This window comes from Camelus ferus, chromosome 13 (assembly GCF_009834535.1).
Source record: "Camelus ferus isolate YT-003-E chromosome 13, BCGSAC_Cfer_1.0, whole genome shotgun sequence".
Taxonomy (NCBI): Eukaryota; Metazoa; Chordata; class Mammalia; order Artiodactyla; family Camelidae; genus Camelus; species Camelus ferus.
The window spans coordinates 30,595,840-30,617,509 of NC_045708.1; the positions used below are offsets into that span (position 1 = coordinate 30,595,840).

The 21,670-nt window shown below is 45.0% G+C and overlaps 1 protein-coding gene across 1 annotated transcript; it reads left to right on the forward strand.

The window, feature by feature from the left end:
- Positions 1-5,420: 5,420 nt before the first annotated feature.
- Positions 5,421-19,890, forward strand: TMEM269 (transmembrane protein 269). The gene is given in 9 exon segments (XM_032494810.1): positions 5,421-5,483; positions 6,174-6,243; positions 6,246-6,280; positions 7,439-7,547; positions 10,461-10,599; positions 14,270-14,367; positions 15,032-15,175; positions 15,791-15,991; positions 19,708-19,890. Coding segments are annotated over 9 exon segments (996 nt in total). The 3' UTR covers positions 19,845-19,890.
- The last annotated feature ends 1,780 nt before the right edge of the window (positions 19,891-21,670 follow it).

The window sequence follows — 21,670 nt, forward strand, 5'->3', positions numbered from 1 at the left end:
TTGCTTTACTTCCCCTCAGTGCCATATAATCTATCACAACATACGGTAAAAGGAGTGAGAGATGTGTGCTCGAAACCACGACTGCCAGGTTCCTCTCTGGGGATGAATGTCTCTTGTGCTGGTCTGCTTGGTAATACCACAACCTCATCCTGGTGCTCATGGCCTTTTCTTACAAGCTTCATTCCTCGTGAGCTGTAAGTGGTTGGCCAGGGCCGAGCACAGGTGGGGCTGGATTCTGACAAGGTCACACAGATGGTACTTGGTCGCTCAGTTCACAGGGTGAGATGCTCCAGGGAATGAGACACACACACACTAGTACAGTAGTTGACTCTAACTACGGAAAGTTTCTCAGGTTTTCAGAAGGTTCTCACTTGCATGGTAATAGCCCATTTTGAGTAGGTGTTTTATTATCTATTGCTGTGTAAATTACCACAAACTTAGTGGCCTAAAACAACACCCATTTATTATTTCGTAATTTCTGTGGGTCAGAAGTTCAGGTACTGGGTCCTCTGCTTCAGGGTTTCTCACAAGGCTGCTGTCGAATTACTTGCCAGCCCTGTGTCCTCATCTGAAGGGAGGGAATGACCAAAGAGCATGAATACCAGAAGGCAGAAATCGTTGAATCTTAGAACCTTTCTCCCATAGTGCTCAGTTGAGAGGGAGAAAGGAAAAGTTGTGGGTAAAAGAGGCAAAATTACAGTGGTTAAGTTGGTGGTGTTGGAGTCACAGATTTGGACGTGGCTCTCTGCTCTGACAGAATATCCTCCCCGCTGTTGTCCCTGCTTCCTCCTCTGTTCCCGTCTCCAGTCCATTCTGCATAAAGTCATCAGCGTGATCTTTTGAAATGCAAATCCACCTCACTCTTTTTTTTTTTTTTTAACTTTGTTACAAAGGATATTGCATTTTAAATTGTTGTGAATGCTGCTACAAATCCACCTTACCCTTGACAGTTCCTAACCACTGGAGCAGAAATGAGCAGTGATTCAAAAGCAAACTTTCAGAGCGGTGGATGTAGCTCAGTGGTAGAGCACATGCTTAGCATGACCAAGGTCCTGGGTTCAAGTTCTAGTACATCCACTTAAAAACAACAAGAACCAAAAAACCCAAAAAACTAAAAACTTTCTTTTGTTCTATAAGGTGTGCTCCCTACACTGACCACCAGGTGGTGCCATTGTACTTTCCTGGTTAAGCCAGTTTCCAAGCTTAGGGAAAGTGAGTGGCATTGTGAAGTGATTTTGGAGGCAGCATCTCAGAATGGGGGACTAGGACCCAGTGGTTATGTACAGTAACCATTTTTCATTTACCTGTCCATGTACCCATCCAGTTATTATTAAGTAATAAGTGCCTTCTAGGTTGCAGATTTTTGAGAATAACACAGCTAAATAAGACAGGTCCCTGTTTCCAAGAAGCTCACGGTCTGGGGTGGGGGGTGAAGCAAGTCAGTCATTACAACATAGTATAAGAAGGGCTGTGATAGAGGTATGCATGGGATATCATGGACCACCGGGGAGGGGTACCTAACTCAGCTTCGAGAATTTGAGAAGAGGAGGAGCTGACACCTGCTTGGTGTTGAAAAACAAAAAAGCCTGTTTGGAGGCTTCAATTTTCTGCTCTGTAGTAAAGTTGTCTCTGAGGGTGGAGGTAGGGTCCATTTTGGGATGGAGTTTTATTGTGAATGAACAAAGGGATATCCACTGAAGTCGTATCAACCAGAGTAATCCTGCCAGTCAGGAGGGGTGGAGTGAGATATGTACTGGCTAGAACACTCTTCTAACGGCTAGGAGATAGGTAGATGATGAATAGGATCAATTCTAGACAAAAAAAAAATAACGTGAGGGACATTGACAAGATGTAATTTGACATTTGGGGTATTGCATCCAGTTTAAAGTGAAGAATATGGGCCAGGGGATATGAGAGAAGAGCCAGGTGAAGGATTGGGAGTAGGGAGTTGGTAAAATTGGCCTTTTAGAAACCTCATTTTGGCAGCAGAGGATGAGTGGAGGGAAAATCATCAGGGGCCTACATCCTAGTCTGGGCAAGAGACGATAGAGATCTGAACTAAGATGGTGCTGGAATGAGAGTTGACATATTTCATCAGTTGTAAGATGTACTTTTCTTCCCTCACATTTTAATATCTGAGACCTAGATGCTTCTAGAAGTCAGGAGTATCTCATCATTTTAAGTGGCAGCATTTTTTCTTTCAGCTACATAAAACAGTGGTGTGTCTTAGCAATGGGTAGCATCCTAGGCTTAATGAAGTACGGCATTTTGAAAGTACAGTGGATTGCCATCTTGTTAACTAATACAGTGTAGCAGGATGAGTGGAAGGAAAGAATCTTGGATAATGCTTATATTTCTGGCTTGAGTGTGTGGATGGTAGGGATCCACCCAACAAAACATGGAAGAGGAAGACATCTCTGATATTTCCCAGAATAATTAGCAGTCTGTATTTGCTTCAACAATCCACTGCACTGGCCCTGCCCAGGTTCCACCAGGTTTACAGGGTATGAGTATTGGCTAACTGTACCTCCTTTCTCTACCTTAGGGTTCTAGAAGTGGGGGGAAGAAGGCATGCTGTGTCCTTACCTTTTCAAGGTATCATTAATCTACAAGCGTTGAGAGTATTGGTGTTGCAGATACAAGAATGATGCATACTGTGTAGTGAGCTTTTATTCTGCCAGGCATACCCATTACCTGATTTAATCTTTATATAATCCACCATCTATGAGGTATTATGTAGTATTCCTGTTTTACAGAGCTGGAGCATCTCAGAGATTAAGCAAGCGGCCCAAAGTTAAACAGAGTGGTAGAGTCAAGTTCAGACATTCCTGTTTGATTCCGTCTGACCATGGCCGTAACAATAACCTGCTTTGGTCGATTAGGACAAAATAGGACCTCTCCATAGAAGTGCGAAGAAGTTAAAATTCAAAAGCGATAGAGTAACACGTGCATATGGGATGCTGTAGGAGCAGTGCACAAGAGCATTTAGTGCTGAGCATGCAGAGGGTATGTATCAAGGTCCTGAGAAGTCACCTAAGGTCACACAACTTACAAGCAACGGAGCCCACATCTCTGGCACTAAAGCCCATGTGCAGCGCCCCTGCCCCCAACCCGGACACATACACGTATGCAAGATAGGGCTCATTCCCTTAAGGAGCCAGAGCTTGAGAGGAAGGAGCTACTAAAGTGCCTGGAGTAATTAGATTTCTGTAGTCCAAAACAACGTTTGGTTCAGTGGGCCACTCACTACTTGAAAGCTTTTTTTCTTCATTTTGATTTGGAATATAACCATCCTGCTATTCTCCTACTTCTTTGACTGCATCTTTTCTGTCTCCTGACACTTGCATCTTGGACTGCTCTGGAGTCATGTCCTTGGCCCACTTTTCTTTCTCTCCTTGGTGATCTAATCATTTCCCATGGCTTTAAATGCCACTCAAATGCTGCTGAGTCACATGTGTCTCCAGCCCTGATGTCTCCCTGAGTTTCATGCAGACTTCATTTATCCAGCAGCCCAACTTGATGTAAATTACAAACCTAACGTGTCAAAAATGAGTCTTGAGTTATACCCCAAATCTGTTTGATCACCAGTCCTCTGTTTCCATCAGTACCTATGTACACACTGCTGCTGAAGCCAAAAACCTAAATCATCCTGATTCTATTTGTTCTTCCCATACCAATCAGCAAGTCTTCTCAGCTCTGTCTTCAAATTACATCCTAAATCTGACTGCTGCTCACCACCTGTGCCCCTCTCTCCCTCCTTAGTCCAACATCTCTAGTCTGGACTAAGGCAGTAGCCTCCTAACTTGCCTCCCTGCCTCCATTCTCATCCTCCTTCAGTCTGTTTCCGTAGAAACTGCATCATCTTTTAAAACTATAAGTCAGGTTATAACACTTCTATAAAAGTGACCCCCAAATTTCTCATTATACTTAAAGTCCAAACTTGCCAGGGTTCCATGTGAGAATGTGAGCACATTCTCAGTGCTCACCATGTTCCCACTGACCGTGCTGTGCTTTTAACACGTCAAGCTCATTCTTGCTCCAGGGTCTTTGCATTTTCTGTTCCATCTGCCTGGAACATTCCTCTCAGATCTTTACGTGGTTTGTGTCTTCTCATCATTCAGGTTCCTGCTCAAATTATCACTTCACTGATCACCCTAACAGAAGTACCAGCTCCTTTCACATCGAAATATTTCTGACTCTGCTTTGATTTCCATAGCACTTATCACGACCAGTGATTATCGCCTTTGCCCCATACTTGAGTGTAAGTTCTCTGAGGGCAGAAGCAGTGTCGGTCTTGTTTACTGCTATACCCCTAGCACCTAACATAGTGCCCGGCACATAACAAATGCTCTATTAATGGATGAAAGGATGGATATCTGCAGCTCTGTACTTACTTACATCCTGCAGAGGATCTAAGGCAATGCAGCTAATAGAAATAGAATATGAACCACATGTGTGATTTAAAAATTTTTAGCAGCTACATAAAATAAAAAGAAACAAATGGAATTAACTTTACACTTACACTAACCTAGTATATACTAGTAAATACTAACATTTCAACAAGTAATACCAAGAATTATTAGTGAGTTATTTTGCATTTTAAAAAAAACTATTCAGACTCTGGTAAATGTACAGCACGTCTCAATTTGGACTAGACACATTTCAAGTGCTCAGGAGCCATATGTGGCTTGTGGCTACCGTGTTAGTGCAAGTGCACATAGCCCCCTGCTGTTCTGTGAGCTCCAGAAGGGAGGAAGCTCGAAACTTCCAGCAGTTGGGGAGGAAGGTGTTTCTTCGCTATCCCTGCTTCCTCTCTCTTCTGAAGGAAGCTGCGGGGATGTCCAGGCTAACAGATGCATGATCAAGTCCTTAGAATGATAATGATGACGACTGAGCTTCTGCTCTGTGCTGAGCACCTCATGTAATCTCATTTAATTCTCACAGCAATCCTCTTTTACAGATTAGGAAATAGGTTCAGGAAACTACAGTGATGTGTTCAAATTTTATGCACCTGCTAAGTGTTAGAGCTGGAATGTAAATCTGGTTAACAGTTAAAGCCAGCAATATAATTATGTGATAGTTTTAATTTTGCCACTTTAATGGTCCATGTGGCCTGGACAAATGAAGAGAAATGCAAACCATAGAAAGAAGACGACCTGACTCTTGGACTTGGACTCAGCACAGCTTTGGTTGCTTCCATCTTGCATCTCCCTCGTAGTTTCTCAGACACCTTAGATGCGACTTTAGTGTCAGACCGTGTTCAGGTCTCAGCTCCACTAATTAATAACAGTGTAAGCTTCAGTAAAATCGGCTCATGCCCCATTTCTTCTGGAGAATGGGAACGCTAATACTAACCTCAGGGGCACTTGAGAAAATCCAGTAAGATGATGATGTCTGCAAAGCATTGAACACAGTGCCTAATGGCTGGTAGCCACTCAGGACACACTAGATCCTGTACCCGTCTTCCCCCTCCAGGCTGTAAGGTGAGGCAAAGGGTCTCCTGACCTCCTAGCTCCACACCTTCTCTTAGCAATAGGGTAGTCAGAGAATGTGGGGTGGGTGTTAGCACTGGTGCTTGGGATCCTACCCAGTAGTAACACATTTCTTTCTGTGGCACACTATTCTTTCAGTTGCCAAATCTGGATACCTCAGACAGGCTCTAACCACCCCACCACCACCCCAACACACACACACACTCTTGGGATTCCATCCCACAATGGCTCCTGGTCTGGCTACTTCTTCCCATTCCTTTCTGTTGCTGTCCAACAGTATGTCTTTACTCCAGGCCTGCTCATCTCTCACGCAGTGTTACAGAGCCTTCCTCAACACTGGCTGCCACATAATCTTTCTAAACCAACCCGACCATGTCACGTACCTCCTTAAAATTTACTATTTTCAAATTTACCCCAGCATCCCTTTGCAGCCTTATCTCCCCCAACTCACTTCCAGCTCACCTCCCACACACCGTGCGCTCTGGTCTCTTCCTGGCCAAGCCTTTCCGTACTCGCCATGATAGACTAGTCCCCTCCTCTCAGATCCTCCATTCCGCCTGCCGCGCCACTTCGTGACCTAGGGCGCCCCTGTAAATTGAGGCCCCTTTCCCTGCCAACTACAGCCCCGTTGCCCCTCCCCTGTTCTCCCGGGGATTGTGAGCTAAGAGCCAGGGGTGAGAGGCTTGGGACGGCGCGGCTCCCCCTCGCCTGGGCTGGCCCCCGCCCACCGCACAGGAAGCGGGGAGAGAGTGTGGCCCCCACCCCACCTAGGAATGTCTAGTCCCCAGGTAAGCGTCTTCAGGTCTTCAGCATCGCTGGTGAGCCTGCCCCCAGTGCTGTCGGTGACCACGCCCCTGGGGGAAGGCGCTGTGCCAAAGTGCGGTTGCCGAGCCCCGGCTCTGTCTCGTCCATCTTTTCGAGGGGGCGTCGCGGTTGTCATCGCGGTCTGGGCGCAGAACGGCGGGCGGGGAGGGAATCCCTGGTGTCTCTAGTTCAGATAGACGAGCTCTCTGTTGGGGATGCTGGCCTCTAATGGGGATGGGAGTGGGAGCTGGGAGGGGGAGGCAGAGCGTCTCTAACCAGCGTGACTCTGCCTATGGCTCAGCCCCTGCGGGACAGCACCACCTGGAATATTCTCGCTCCAGTGATGCGCCAGGGTTTCCGGACAAGGAACCAACACCGCCAAGCCTTTCCTGAGACATCTCAGAGTCATACTCAACCCTCCCCTCTTCTTCCGGAAGCAGCCCCAGTGTCTGCCATTTCTGCTCGCCCAAATCGTTCTCCTCACTCACCAGTCTCGCGGCTCATTTCCTTTTCTTCAGTCTCTCCCCTCCCAGCCCGCGTGTGACCAAGACACCTCCTTACTAAATAAATTATATCACTGCCTATCCACAGGCTGCAATTCAAGGTCACAGCAGCTTATCCAAATGTGGCCTCCCTGCCGACTTTGCATCGGTATTGTGCTGGCACCCTTGCCAAGAAGTACCCCCCTTGTTGATGCTTAGAGACCCTCCCTAAATACTGCAATGGCGGAATCTTCCCCTGCCACCACCTCAGCCTTAGTCTTCCCCTGGACATCCTCAGCAACCAGACAACCCCCTTGTCTAACAGAACACTTGCCACACTGCCTTCACTGTCCCTGCACACGTCTGCCCCCGCTGCCAGACTCCCAGCTTCTTGAGGATGCTCACTGTGCCCAGAACACACAGGCCTGGCATAGAGCAGGCATTGGCAAATAAATCTTTTTAATGAGTAAATGGAAGATCATAAGTGTTGGGTAGATGCTTGGTGTGTTGAAGGGGCTGGATTGTTGAGAGCTTTTTTGAGAAGGCTTCTCATAAGACAAGCTGGACAGGCTCTGAGTAATTTGGTGCAGGGAGAGGATCTCGGGCAAGCACTGGCGTGCTCTATTAATTTAACAATCATTGAACAACTTCTATTGTCAGGCCTCATGCCCGGCACAGGGGACCTCGGTCGGCACTCAAGTTACTTCCCCTGTAGTAGAGGAGGAAGACCACATAAGCGGTGCCAATACAGAGTGCCAAGTGTCACACGGTGAGCACAAGGAGTTGTGGCAGTACAGAGGAGGAGCACCTCAAGGCTTGCCAGGGGTGTCAGGCTTCCCAAGAGGACCACCACCCAATCCAAGACCAGAGTGGGGTGTAGAGAAGGGGTCAAGGGGCAAAAGAGAGAGGAGGCTGAGAGTTGAGCAGGGCTTCTTCACAAAGGACTTGCATACCAAATGAAGGAATTGGACTCCATCCCAAGGGCACTGGGGAGCCACTGATGGTTTCCAAGGAGCTGGGGAGTGACATGATCTGGTCTGCAGGCCACTGCTGTGCAAGGCCCTGGCTCTGACTCCCCTCTTCTAAGAAGCCTTCTCTGAGACCCCTGACAGGTGAGGTCCCTCTTCTGTGCTCCCTTAGCAGCCTCATCACTTCTTTTCTGTTCAGGGTTGGATGCCTCCCCTAAACTGAGCTTTTTGAGAGATAAGACCAGGTCTTAATCTTCTCTGTGTCCCAAGACCGAATGTTTGCTGAATGTATGGATTGTTCCTTTTTTTCTCTGAATTTCTACAGCCCTTACTCTCAGGTCCACATCCTTTCACAGCTGGGACCTGTGCATTTTGCTGCAAATAGCATTTAATTGGGAAAGAGGAGGCCCAGTTCCAAATGGTTCCACCAATTACTGGGACAAGTTGCTTAACTGTCCTGAAACCTGTTTCCCCATCTGTAGGATGAGTTACCACTGTGAACTGAGTCTGTAAGTCTTCCCACGCATGCATGAGTCTTGTTTTCCTGGATAGACTATAAGTTCCATGAAGGCAGGGACCAAGGGCTTTCCCCAGCACCTCCCTCAGTCTAAGCTTACAACAAATGCAATGATCAGTCCTGTTGGTTAGTAGAGTAAATAAGAAAGCAGAGTAAATAGGAAAGAACACGTAAGGTGAAGTTGGAAGTCTTTTGCCACTTCCCGTATGACCTTGAGCAAGGTTCTTCCTCTCTCTGTCTTCTTTGCCTTACCTGGCAGACCTCATAGGGCCATTGGAAACCAAAGAGGTGAAAGTGCCTTGTGACTGAAAGAGATAATATAGTAGAAAATTAATTGAATATTAACCCCCCCAAACTATGAAATAGTGCAGATGAGGCGTATCTAGTAATTGGTAGACATACCCCAGGCATCTGCTAACTGCCTCTGAGAGGCTAGGATGCTGCTTTTCCAGGCACCAGTGGGCTAGGCTGGAACAGAAGTATTTGGTCTTGCTGGGTGGGATCAGCCCTGAGACCCAGGACAGACCAGGAGGGAAGAGTTTGCGGGGTGGGAGTGTGCATCCAGTCCTTTGCCCTCTCTCCTTCCAGATTTCTCTGGTAAGCATCGCTTTCTGTCTTAGGTTTTGAGGTGCCCTGGCATGACAAGGTCTCAGGAGTCCCAGTGGCTTTAGCAGTGTAGCTTCTGATGCCCCTTGGTGAAGAAGCTGGCCTGTGGGAGCAGTAAGCCCCACCATGCTGCCCTGGTAAACTCCCAGTCCCAAACTAGAAGTACAGCCCCCTTGCAACCTCTGACATCTTGGTGGCAGTGTTTATGGTTTAAACTATAATTAGTGTTTAAACCATGATTTGTTTTAGCTCTTGCCAAAACCAAAAGGGCCTGGGACTGTATGGAGGCTGAGTCTCAGCTTCCTCACTCTAAAATGAGTAAGGATTTAATGAGAAGACAGACATGAAAACACCCCAGAACTTGTATATTTTACTCACATGCAGAATTGCTGTTTGCAGGTAGCGTGTTTACAACCAGTATTTCAGAGGGCACTGGGGCTCTTTCTCCAAAAGAAAGTTTCACATAGTTTATGTGTAAGGAGTGCACATCTTTGGTCTTAGAGTGAAAACAGAGACAGAGGGACTGTGAAAATGGGCAGGGCCAGCTAATGCACTGCTGCTGAGGGAGGCTGGGAGGAGTGAGGAGGCCGGGGCAGGCCTGGGCTGGCCATCTGAGCTCCCTCATTGCCCCCTGCCCCACAGACCTCTCCTGCTGAGATTATACGCCTGGCAGAAGAAGCACCAGATTTAGAATCAAACAGGCAGGATTAGGTTCCACTCACCTAATATGTGACTTTGAGCAAATATCTCCATTTCTCTGAACCTCAGTTTCCTCACCAATGAAATGGGGAGATTGCTAGCACCATTACTGGAGGCTGTCAGGATCAGAAAAGAGAATGCAGTGACATTGCCCTGTGAACTGTTTAGTGCTGCCCATATTCATTTTCTGTTTCTCATCTCTTCCCTTCTGGAACTGGGCCTGCTGTTGGGGCTTGTCAGGACCAGTACCTTGGGGCACCTCGGCCACAGCTCTGTCCTTCTGAGGGAGTGAGCATGGCCTGCGGGACAAAGGAGCCTGAGTCTGCAGTGGGCCCTTTGTGCTTCCTTCCTGCCAGGTAGCCTCTCTCCCCCCGGGCCACTCCTGGGGGTGAGGGGGTTACCCTTTCCCAGTGTTTTTATTCCTGTGGCACTTACCCCAAACTATTAAAAGTAGCTTTGTAATTAAAATAAAAAAGGAGAGCTCATCGACGGTAAAGGTCTCTATGATGAAAGGCTTGTCTCTCAGAAAAGGGAAGGACCTTACCCCTTGGACCCCAAGCCATGGGGTGCCAGGAGGGTCAGCATATGGGTTGGAGGGAGGTCTGGGCTGTAGGGCAAGGGGTGCCATCAGAGAAGGGTAAGAGCTATGGTTGTGCTGGTTCACTCGCTTTGCTGTCAGACTTTCCCAGGCCCTCATCTTTAGCACCTTTGTCTTACCTCCTAGGTCTCCTCCATCTACCTCCTGCCTTCCTCTTTCCAGCCAGCGAAACAGTGTTGGGAGGGTGCCCTTCTGGGATGAGGTCAATGGGAACAGGAGCGCCCAGGTCCTTGGGGGCCTCTTTTGGGACTCTCTGAACTTGGCAACCCTTTTCTCCTCTCCCCTTGGGCCCAGGTCAGCTTGCCAGTTTCTTCCTGACTGAAGATCACATCCACCCCCAGATGAATGAATTTTCCTGGAAGGATGTTACCAATGCCTTGTCCCTGGCCAACATGATCCTGGGGCTCTTCTCTATCTTCTGCAGCTTCTGCAAGTAGGTCTGGGCCCCAGCAAGCTCCTAGCCAAGAATGGGAGTCAGTGGCATGAGGGAATGAGGTGGGAGTCTAGAGAGCTGGGCACTGAGGTGTACAGATCAATTGGGGGCAGGAGAAAGTGCAGTGGGTTGGGAGTCAAGGGGCTGAGATCCTAGCCTCAGTTCTACCACCAACCTGATATGGCCTTGGCTAGGTCACATCCTGAGCCTCAGTTTCTCCATCTTTAAAACAAGGAGCTCACACTGTGATCTCTATAGTTCCTTCCAGCTTTGCCAGCCTAGAATGGTTTCTATGAGAAAGTCAAGCAATTCTGTTCTGGCAGCCTTCGCACAATCCTTAAGTAGTCAGGCTACCTACCATCAAATTTTTTTGATTCTTAAATTAGAGCATATGATCTAGCAGAATAATTGAAATTAACATTGTTCTGGAAACTCTGAGACTTATGTATGGCCCCCCAAAAAAGCTATAAGCAAATTATGTTTCTATAAATTGAATCATATTTTAACGTCTTTGGGAAATCAGCTCTTTAAAGATAAGTCCTTTATAATACAAATAACATCCTCCTAATCTGTTTGATTCTTATAACCATTAGCAAGTGACTTTTCTGGATCTGTTTCTCATCTGTAAAATAAGATGATTTTACCTGATGATGTTTAAGTTCCCTTCCAGTCTGAAAGTTTTATGATTCCCTAAGTCTGGGTTTTGGGGGCCTCATAAAGTGGGGCATACCTGCAGCTGAAAATCTCCATCTTCTTAGTTCAGCCTAATCTTCTGGGAGCGTAGGTTATATGTCATGATGGGGGCCCAATTCCTTTTAGACACATAGGTATGGGTCTCAACAAAGGAAATGCTAAGTTTGTTTCGGGACAGCTGAGGTCTGGAGTCAGGCTCTGTTTGCTTCTGCTGGGCCACCCAAGCATTGCAGCTCCTAGGGCAGCTTGGCCTGAGATTGTGGTGGCTGCTTTTAGAGGGGTCTGGGAATATGTGCTGGAAAGAAACAGAATCCTTGAATGTAGAGTCTGAAAGATGCCTTGGAAATTATTCAGAGCATCAAGATACATGAGACAAAAACTGATAGAACTACAAGGAGAAACTGATGAATCTGTTATCATAGTTGGATATTTCTATACCCCTCTATCAGTAATTGACAGATCCAGCAGGCAGAAAATCAGTAAGGATATAGTTGAATTGAATAGCATCATCAATCCACTGGATCTAATTGATATTTATAAATATCATCCAACAACAGCAGAATACACATTCTTCTCAAGCTCACTAAGACAGACCACATTCTGGGCTGTGAGACATACTTTAACAAATAAAATAGAAATCATATAAAGTATGCTGTCAGATATTCTTCTGGAATTAAACTAGAAATTAATAACAGAGATAACTAGAAAACCCCAAAATAGATGGAGGTTAAACAACTTACTTCTAAATAATACATGATAAAAAAAAAAGAAGTCTCAAGAGAAATTTTAAAATATTTTGAACTAAAAGAAGTGAAAATACAACTTAGCAAAATTTGTAAGATGCAGTGAAAGCAGTGTTTAGAGGGAAAGTTATAGCATTGAATGCATATTTTAAAAAAGAAATCTGCTCTGCAAAAGATAGCATCAAGAGAATGAGAAGAAAAGCTTCAGACTAGGAGAAAATGTTTGTAAAAGGTACATCAGATAAAGAACTATAGTGCAAAATATATAAGGCTTAAAACTAAATAATAAGAAAACAACCCAATTTAAAAAGGGCCAAAGACTGTAGCAGATACCTCACCAAAGAAGATATACAGATAGCATTTAAGCATGCGAAAAGATACTCAATATCATATACCATCAGGGAAATGCAAATTAAATAACAGTGAGATACTACTACACACCTATTAGAATGACTGGAATCCAGAACACTAACAAAAAGAAATGCTGGTGAGGACACGGAGCAACTGGAACTCTCATACATTGCTGGTGGGAATGCAAAATGGTACAGCCACTTTGGAAGGCAGTTTGATAGTTTCTTACAAAACTAAACATACTCTTACCATATAATCCAGCAATCTCACTCCTTGGTATTTCATCCAAATGAATTTAAAACTATGTCCAAAACCTGTACGTGGATGTTTATGATGTTTTATTCATAATTGCCAAAACTTGGAAGCAACCAAGATATCCTTCAGTAGGTGAATGGGTAAATAAATTGTGTTACATCCAGACAATGAAATATCATTCAGTGTTAAAAAGAAATGAGCTATCAAGCCCTAAGAAGGCATGGAAGAGCCTTAAATGCATATTATTAAGGGAAAGAAGCCAATCTAAAAAGGCTACATATTGTATGACTCCAACTATGTGACATTCTGGAAAAGACAATGTGAGGGAAATATGTCTCCAAAAATATAGAGATAATAAAAAGATCAGTGGTTGCTAGGAGGGCTGGGAAGGACATAAATAGGTAGAGCACAGAGGATTTTTAAGACAAAGTACTCCATTGAAAAAAAAAGAAAAAGAAAGTACTCCATATGATATTGTAATGATGGATATGTCATTACATTTTTGTGCAAACCATAGAATGTACAACACCAAGAGTGAACCCTAAGGTAAACTATGGATTTTGCGTGATTATGATGTGTCAGCATGGGTTCATTCTTGGTACATACCAGGAACCAGGATGTACCAGGCTAGTGAGTGATGTTGTCAACATGGGAGAGGCTGTGCACATGTAGGGACAAGGTGCAAATGGGAACTCTGTACTTTTGCTCTCAGTTTTGTCGTAAACCTAAAACTTCTCTAAAAAAATAGTCTTAGAAAAATTTGAAAGGAAGGAAGATCTAAAATCAATGATGTAAACTTCCATGTTAGAAAACTAGAAAAAGAAGACCAAATTAAACCCAAAGTAAGCTAAGGAGAGAAATAATAAAAATTAAAGCAGAAATCAATGAAATTGAAAACAAGAAACCAATAAATAAAACCAATGAAACCAAAGCCTGGTTTTTTGAAAAGATCAGCAAAATTGATAAACCTCTAGTCAGGCTAACCAAGAAGAAGAGAATTACCAGTATCAGAAGTGAAAGACGAGGAATCATTACATGAACATTAACAGATAATAAAGGAATATTGTGAACGATTTATGCCCACAAATTTGATAGCCTGGATGAAACAGTCCAATTCCTTAGAAGACATAAGCTACCAAAACTCACACTAGGAGAAATAGATAATCTAAATAGGCCTCTATGTATTAAAGAAATCATTTGGTACAAGCCCCTCATTTTACAGATGGAGGGACAGAGGCCTGTAGAAAGTGGGAGGTGATTTACCTGAGAATTCACAGTGAGATGGTTGCAGAGGCTGGGCCAGGGCCTAGGATCCCGCTTGCCATTGAACATGCCTGGAACTTAGAGTTTAAAGGGACCTTAGTGATTACCTAGGGGGTTCAGGTAAGACTGTGGGTTGAAGGTATGGAAGGGATGTAGGTAGGTGTGTGTGTGTGTGTGTGTGTGTGTGTGTGTGTGTGTGTGTGTGTGTGTGTGTGGTGTGTAAAGCAGCATCTATCAGAAAGGATGTAAGTGTGGGGAACATGTAGGGGGGTGTGTATATGTGCACGGTGGGAAGCATATTGGTATATTGGAGGGAGGGTGGAGTCCAGTGGAGACTCTGAAAGAGCTGTGGGCCTGCACTTTAGGAAATCCCCCTGCGCCTCCTGGTTGCTTTTGGTCGGCTTTCTGTTAGACATGGCTATCGGAGCAGTGACCAGACACCTCAACATCTGCTCCAAGTCAGGTGAGTCCAGGCCTCAGACTCGTCATCCCTGACCCCGGGAGCACCCATTCAGGTCAGCTCCTCCATCCTCTAACATCCAGCGGGCTTTCATCAGTCTCCAGTCCTGTTCGCATCCCTCTGAGTATAGCAGAGGCAGCCCTAGGACAGGAGTTTGTGAGCCCCACAGTCCAGATCTAGGTCCTCTGCTGGCTCACCTATTGATCTCTGGCTGTCCTTGTCCTGGCTTTCAGTTTCCTAATCTGCCCTGCCTCCCTCTTCAGGGCCGATCTGGGACTGGGAGTGGTGATTGTGGTAATGAGGGAGTGGGGAAATGAAAAGTTACCCCAAGCAGAGCAGCTGGTTTAAAATACAGTAAAAATATTTCCATGTAAGATTTTACTTGAAAAAAGAGTTTCATAGCTTATCAATTTGTTCCCAGTTGAGTTCCAACATTTGCATGTTTAAGGATGGGAAAACTAAGACCTAGACAGGGAAAGGCTTGCTTGGGGCCACATGGTCAGTTTGAGGCAGAGCTTAGAAGGACACTCTAGTCTTTGACCTAGAGACCAGAGGAGAGCAGCTGTTGCCCTCTGGGATCCTGCTTGTCACACTCCAGACCCCCACCAGGGGGGACTAATGTACAAGACATATGACTGTAAGTTCTAACCTTGGCCTTCTGGAGCAGGAGCTGAGCTGAATGACTTTGCTGTCTTCACCACCTTTGGCCTGGCATCAGCCCTGCTTCTAGGCGTGGATGGGCCTCTGAATGGGTTCCTCGCCATCATCTATGTGTTAGCTATTTCCTTCCGCCTCTGTTTTTATTCACCTGGTGAGTGGAAGCCAGCCTTATGGCTGAGGGTCTGGCATCATGGAGGGGAGGAGTTGTTGGTGCCAGAAGCCTGGGGTGCAGTAATTGACTCCTCTCCTTCCTTTTATGGACACCCCCTTCCTTCCTTCTCCCCTGCTCCAGGCCCACTGGAGACCGCAAGCTGCACTGGCAGAGCCCTGGTCTAGTGGGCGGGAGCCCTCGGTTCTTGGACCAGCTGTGACTTTTTCTTGTTGTGTGTCCTTTGGATGGAGCATATGGATTCACAGGCTTTAAAACTAGGTGGAGAAACTGAGCTCTGGTGAGGGCGATTGCCTTGCCTGAGGTCACATGGCAAGGGATTGCAGGCGCAGACTAAATGGTCTCAAAGGACCCTTCTACAGAGGCTCCATAGGGGCTGGGACATAGGCCTGGTCCTAGCTTCCAGCTTCACCTTGGGGATCGAGTGCAAAGCCCACCTGTCGTCTCGGAATAACTAAGTGCTTTACAGATGTGCACTGCCCTGGGATTAAGGGGGTTTGGAATGTGGGGCAGAGAAGACTCAAAGAGAGAAGGCTGCTTCTTGTGCATGGTTTGGAGCAGTGGGAAGCAGCTCACCCCATCTTCTTTTCCTGGCAGGCATTCCTTTCACATACAAGGGTCTACCCTGCCCCTATGCTTCCTGTGTTTTGGCCTCCACCTCCCTTCTGACCAACGGCAACACGTTCATTCTCTCTTGCATGGCCTGTCTCATGATTCTGTTCATGATGGATCAGAGCTACTACCCACATGACGAAATCCTGGAGTCTGAGAACTGGAAAAAAATGGTCTATCTGGGAGGTGAGTGAAAATACTGCTCTCATATGTCACTAGTGGTCCTTTATTATCACTGCTGTTCACTGCCACCCTGTATCTCACCCAGCATTCCCTGTCTCTCTCACCCTGCTTTATTTTTTCCATAGAATTGATCATCACCTGACATGTATTTACTTGTTTATTGCCTATACACACTAAACCTGACCCCAGTGGAGGAATCGCTTTTATTCGCGCTATAATCCCTAGCACCTAGGCTTGTGCCACTCACACAGTAGATGCTCAATAAATATTTGTTGGATGTTATTAAGCTGAACAGAAATTTAGGGAACACCTATCATATGCCAGGTAGTAGGAGTCAAAACGGTGAACTAGACAAACACGTCAGGATTTACAGTCCTGTAGGGGAGACAGATACGAAACAAATCATGGCAGAAGTAACTAAAATATATAGTTTTTGTTTTTTGAATTTCTTAATGTTATTGAAGTACAGCCAGTTTACAATGTCATGTCGATTTCTGGTGTACCACATAATGTTTCAGTCAAACAGACACATACATATATTCCCTTTCATATTCTTCTTCATTATAGATTACTGCAAGATATTGAATATACTTCTCTGTGCTATACAGTATAAACTTGTTGTTTATCTATAAAATATATAGTTTTGATGTGTTGTGAAACTACAGGGTGCTCTCAGAGGGCATCAGAGGGTGACCTGATTTAGACTGGGATGCCTAAAGGGTAGGAAAGGATCCTTAAGGAGGTGACATTTAAATGAAACCCAGGTAAAAGTGGTCAAAAGGTTAAAAACTCCAGTTATAAGATAAACAAGTTCTGGACATATAATGTATAGCGTGCTGACTGCAGTTAACAATACTGTATCATCTGTTCAAAAGTTGCTACGTGAGTAGCTATTAAAAGTTTTCATCACAAGAAAAAATTTTGTAACTATGTGAGGTGATGGATGTTAACTACATTTATTATGGTGATCAGGTTGCCATATACACAAATATCAAATTGCTGTTACACCTTGGACTAATACAATGTTATATATCAATGATAGCACAACAAAACTGGAAGAAAATAAAAAATATGGGACACCTGCAAGATGGTTGGCCAAGTGGTGGGAGGGGTGGTTCAGAAGAGGAAACAGAATTTTGTGAATGCTCGGAGGCAAGAAAGCGTTAGAGCAGCAGTGCAGCTGGACTTGCTGAGCGAGGGGCTGGTGACAGACTGAGACCAGTGATGTGGGCAGACCGGGCAGGATTTAGGATTTGGTCCTGCAGGCAAATGAGAAGCATCTGAAGGGATTTCTGTGTGATAGTTTTCAATGATCACTTTGACTACAAAGTGGAGAATAGATTGTAGGAGACTGAGAAAGGAGGGAGAAAAACCAGCCTTTCATCAGATAAGAGGTGATGGTGGTGGTGGGGATGAAGAGATTTGATATAAATGTTGGAAATAGGATTCATATCAAGGAAGCAGGTTCTGGGCTATAGCAACTGAGTGATGGGTTCCAGGCGCTGAGGTCCTGGTCACACTGGGGCCCTGGCAGAGGCCTTCCTAGAGTTTCCCCTGACTTAGGGCTTTCTTCAAGGAATATCAAATTTGCTTCTTTGAAATGTGCTCATGTAAACAAGACAAACATCTATGGGGATGCTGAGTTTCTTTCTGTATTCCCTCGTTGTGGGTCCACTGGGTTTGCAGGGTCCTGGGTTCCCTCCTGACCCTCCCCTTTAGGTTCCCACCCTTTGTTCTGTAGCATTAGACCAACAACCCTGTCCAATCTCTAGGCGCTGGCTCCTCCTGTGCCCCAGTTGGCAGAGGCAGAATTGGGGTGAGAAGAGTCTGGGTTTGGAGCTAAAGAGACCTGAGTTCAAGTTCTACCCCCAGCACATAGGGTTGCATGAATTTGGGTTAATTACCCTTCTGCAGTTTTCTTCATCTGGGAAAGCAAGCCAATTCAGGATTCTTGAAACTGAATGAGACAATGTATATAAATCCTCTGGCACAGATGTATCCTTTAAATGGAAATTTCTAGCCCTCTTCTTCCCTCCACCTGCCCTTCTCTTATCTCATAGCAACAGTATTTCCCACCATGTTCTTTGCTCCTGTGGACACCACCGATCCTCTCTTCTCACAATAAGCAGTGCACTTGGCCTTAGCCTTCCTTGTATCGTCTGTGCTATGTGAATAAAGGAGGGAGCTGCACCTCACAGACTTGACACTAGTTGATACTGGAGCCCTACTAGATACATTTCAGAATGCCTGCTGTAGATATTCCTCTTGCCTGGAGTGCAGCCAGTCACCTGTTTAGACTGAAGCCCCTTCTCCCCAACAGAGCTCTGTACATCTGAGAAGCTGGCCTAGCTAAGACTTTTTTCCAGGACAACTCTGGTTTAAAATATTATCTCATTGATGCAACAGGTCAATGACTGTTCTCTTGATGCCATATTCCAAAGCTTCAGGAACTTCCTGTAACTGCTTCTTACCCCAGTAGTGGTCTTCTGGCAGAGCACGAGTTCTGGTTTCTCTTGAGCACGTGGTGGTTATTCCCATGGGCATGCTGTGGGTCATACTCTCCCACCCTCCTTTTGAGCTTTCTGAAGCAGTGTAAGTGTCTAGTTATTAAGAGTTGGATAGACATGGGATTGAATCAGGGTCTTCGGCAGGTTACATCCTGTTTCCTTATCTGAAAAAGACTTAATTCTAAATCACAGGATAGCTGTGAAATGTACATAAAGTAATTTTTGTACCATACCTGGCAGAATGTCTAGCACAAAGTAGATCTTCCACAAATGTTAGTGCCCTTTTGCCTTTCAGTGGTGAATCTGAGATTCAAATTGTGTTGGGCCCTCAAGACCACCTCCAGGTTCAGTGATTCTCTAGGAGGACTCACAGGATTCTGCAGATAGTCATACTTATAGCATAAATTTACTATAGCAAAAGGATACAAAGCAAAATCAGCCAAGGGAAGGTAGAAAGGGGCGAAGTTTGGAGGGAAGCAGGCGCAAGCTTCCAAAAGTCCTCTCCCAATGGGGTCACACAGGACACACTTAATTCTCCAGAACTGAATTGTGACACAACTTCTGAAGGTCTGCCTACTGGGAAGTTCTTTAGAGACTCAGTGCTGAAGGTATTTACAGGGGCCGGACACATAAGTCTCCTCTGCCTAGCATGTACCAAAATTCCAGACTTCCACAGAAGGAAGTCTGCGCTCCACATTAACTACCTTGCTTCTATAAACAGTCTAAGCACAGTGAGCCACTCTTCTCGGTTTTATCAGTGTAGAGAACTATTTACTTCTCGTTTCCAGGCCTCTGCCCACCTTGCAAGCAGGCCTCTCTAAGGATAGCAGTTGCAGGCCTGCTAGGTTAACTCTTTTCTGCGTGAGTATAATATTGTATTGGCCCATATCACATGTTAAACTTGAAACAATTATGAATATTTTTCTTTTTTTTTTTAACAAGACATCTGGGCTACTCATATTTATTCTTGGCTAAGAGTGATTTCTGATCTGAATTTGACAAAACGGAACCTGAGATTACATTAGAATTAATTTTCTAGTTACGCACAGACAAACCTCGTAAAGGCAGGCTCATGTGCCATTGGTTTTAGTATCTTAGGCACTATGAGTGAAAACTGAAGGCTGGAAGGATGGGGATGGGAGAGTAGAGGGTGGAAAATACATGTAAGAGGGCTTCGTAAAAATTGAGTGTTTGCCTCTTTTCTTCTTCCAGGTGTCATCATGCTGTTTTTGTCTCCATTCTCGCTAACTGCTTTTTACTGCCTGATGTGGTCACTCTCCTACATCTTCTTTCCAGATGCTCTGTGGGGCAAGGCAGCATGTCTTAGGCTACAGCACCGAAGATACTAAACAGCTCTACCCGCTTCCACTCTCCCACTGGCCTCGGTGGGGTCTCTGCCAGCATGTTGGGCCAAGCCTTGCCTTATCCTCACTAAATCTTTGCCTTGTCCCTCTGTTGTGCATGTGCTCAATACATGTTGCCTTGAACCCGAGCAACCTACAGTAGGGCCAGCGGCCGTTACTTCTTCCTCTTTATTCAGGGTTCTGAATCCCTTGGGGACAGTAGTTGTTTATGTCATACAGAACAGAATTTTTTCCAAGCTGAATTTGACCCAGGTTTGAGTTCCAGCTCTGTTATCAGCTGGGTCACTTTGTGCACCAAGATTAATTCTTTGGAAATGAGTGAAACCCTTCAGAACTGGTATAGCCTCCACCCTGGCCCTGCCAAACTGTAATTACTCTAGTGGTGAGGTGGGGCTTACTAACGTGTTCCTTAAACGTGCAGACTCTGGCCTGTAGTGCAGAGCTAACAGCAGGACCATCACGTTGCCCACTTTGTCTGTAGGATTTTGTAACTTAAAATTCTGTAATTCCATAGTCAAGGCTTCTGCCTCTTGCTTTGTTTAGAGGTTAGATTCATTGGCATCTCGAGGGCATCATCTGGTTTCCAGGATCTCATTATGCATTTTTTTCCCCTAAGCTCTAATATACTGAACTTCAGGTATTCAAATGGCACATCATATTTTAAAATCCACATTGAATAGAAATAAAAAGAATTGTATGGAACCCTAAAGTTGCACCTGGCAAAGAACTCAGGCCCATTGAAAGCCATGCCCAGCACTGCCCCTGGACTTGCCACCTCACGTAGTGGACCAGAGGACTATTGGCTAGTTCTGTCCTTTCCTCTAGGGCACCAGAGCACCTTTACCTCAGGCCTAACTTTCTGAAGTTTGCAGGACAATGTATATGGCAAATATACATTACATCTAAAATTAAATTAAAAAATAAAAGTGAAGTCCACATTGCTATGATCTGGTTCTAGAGGAACACACAGCGCCCTCCTCTTCGCTGCATTCTGTTCGTATCTCTGTTACACCACTGACAGTTTTTCATGGTTAGATGACTCTGTCTGTATCCCACCAAATTTTAAGCTCCTTCAGCTTACATTTTCATATTTCTGCTGCCTGCCACAGGGCCTAGCACTCAAAAATGCTTACTTTGTAGATAAATTGATTTCCTTATGCATTCTGGTGAGTTACATACAAGGTTACTATAATGTAGTAAGAATCTTACAAATATACATGGGCATAGACATTGTGCAAATATACAGATACACAACAGACATTTCAGTGTGATGTCCTTCAATGCCAAACCCTCATTTCACTGATGTTATCCTTCATCAAAACATTTTAGGAACTCTGGTTTGAGAACTGTCTTCACATAAACTCTTAGAGGCTAGCACCTAGCACAGTGCCTAGATATAGGAGGTACTCAAAAAATACTTACTTTACTCTGAATCAACCAAATTTAGTCCAAAAATTTAATATTTAATATTAGCCAGTGATGTCCTCTTCTTAAACCAAAACCACATTAGCTATCAGATTTGGCCTCACATGATTTCTGGCTACTTCTAAAACTTGAACTACATTCAAAAGAAAAAGATGCAATTCTGAAAGAGGATTTCCATGTTCACTTTGAGCCATAGCAGCAGAGCTAAAATAAATATGTAGACTCCCGAGAGGACTGCTTTGAAAGGGAAAATGCACATTTGGATGTGTAAATTGCACTTTGTTTACAGAGTGAGGCTTTAAGAGGTTAATCCAATGTAGTAAAAATGGTATTTGCCCCCAGGTCATCTGGCTCCCCAAACTGTGCTCTTTCCAGCATACTGCATC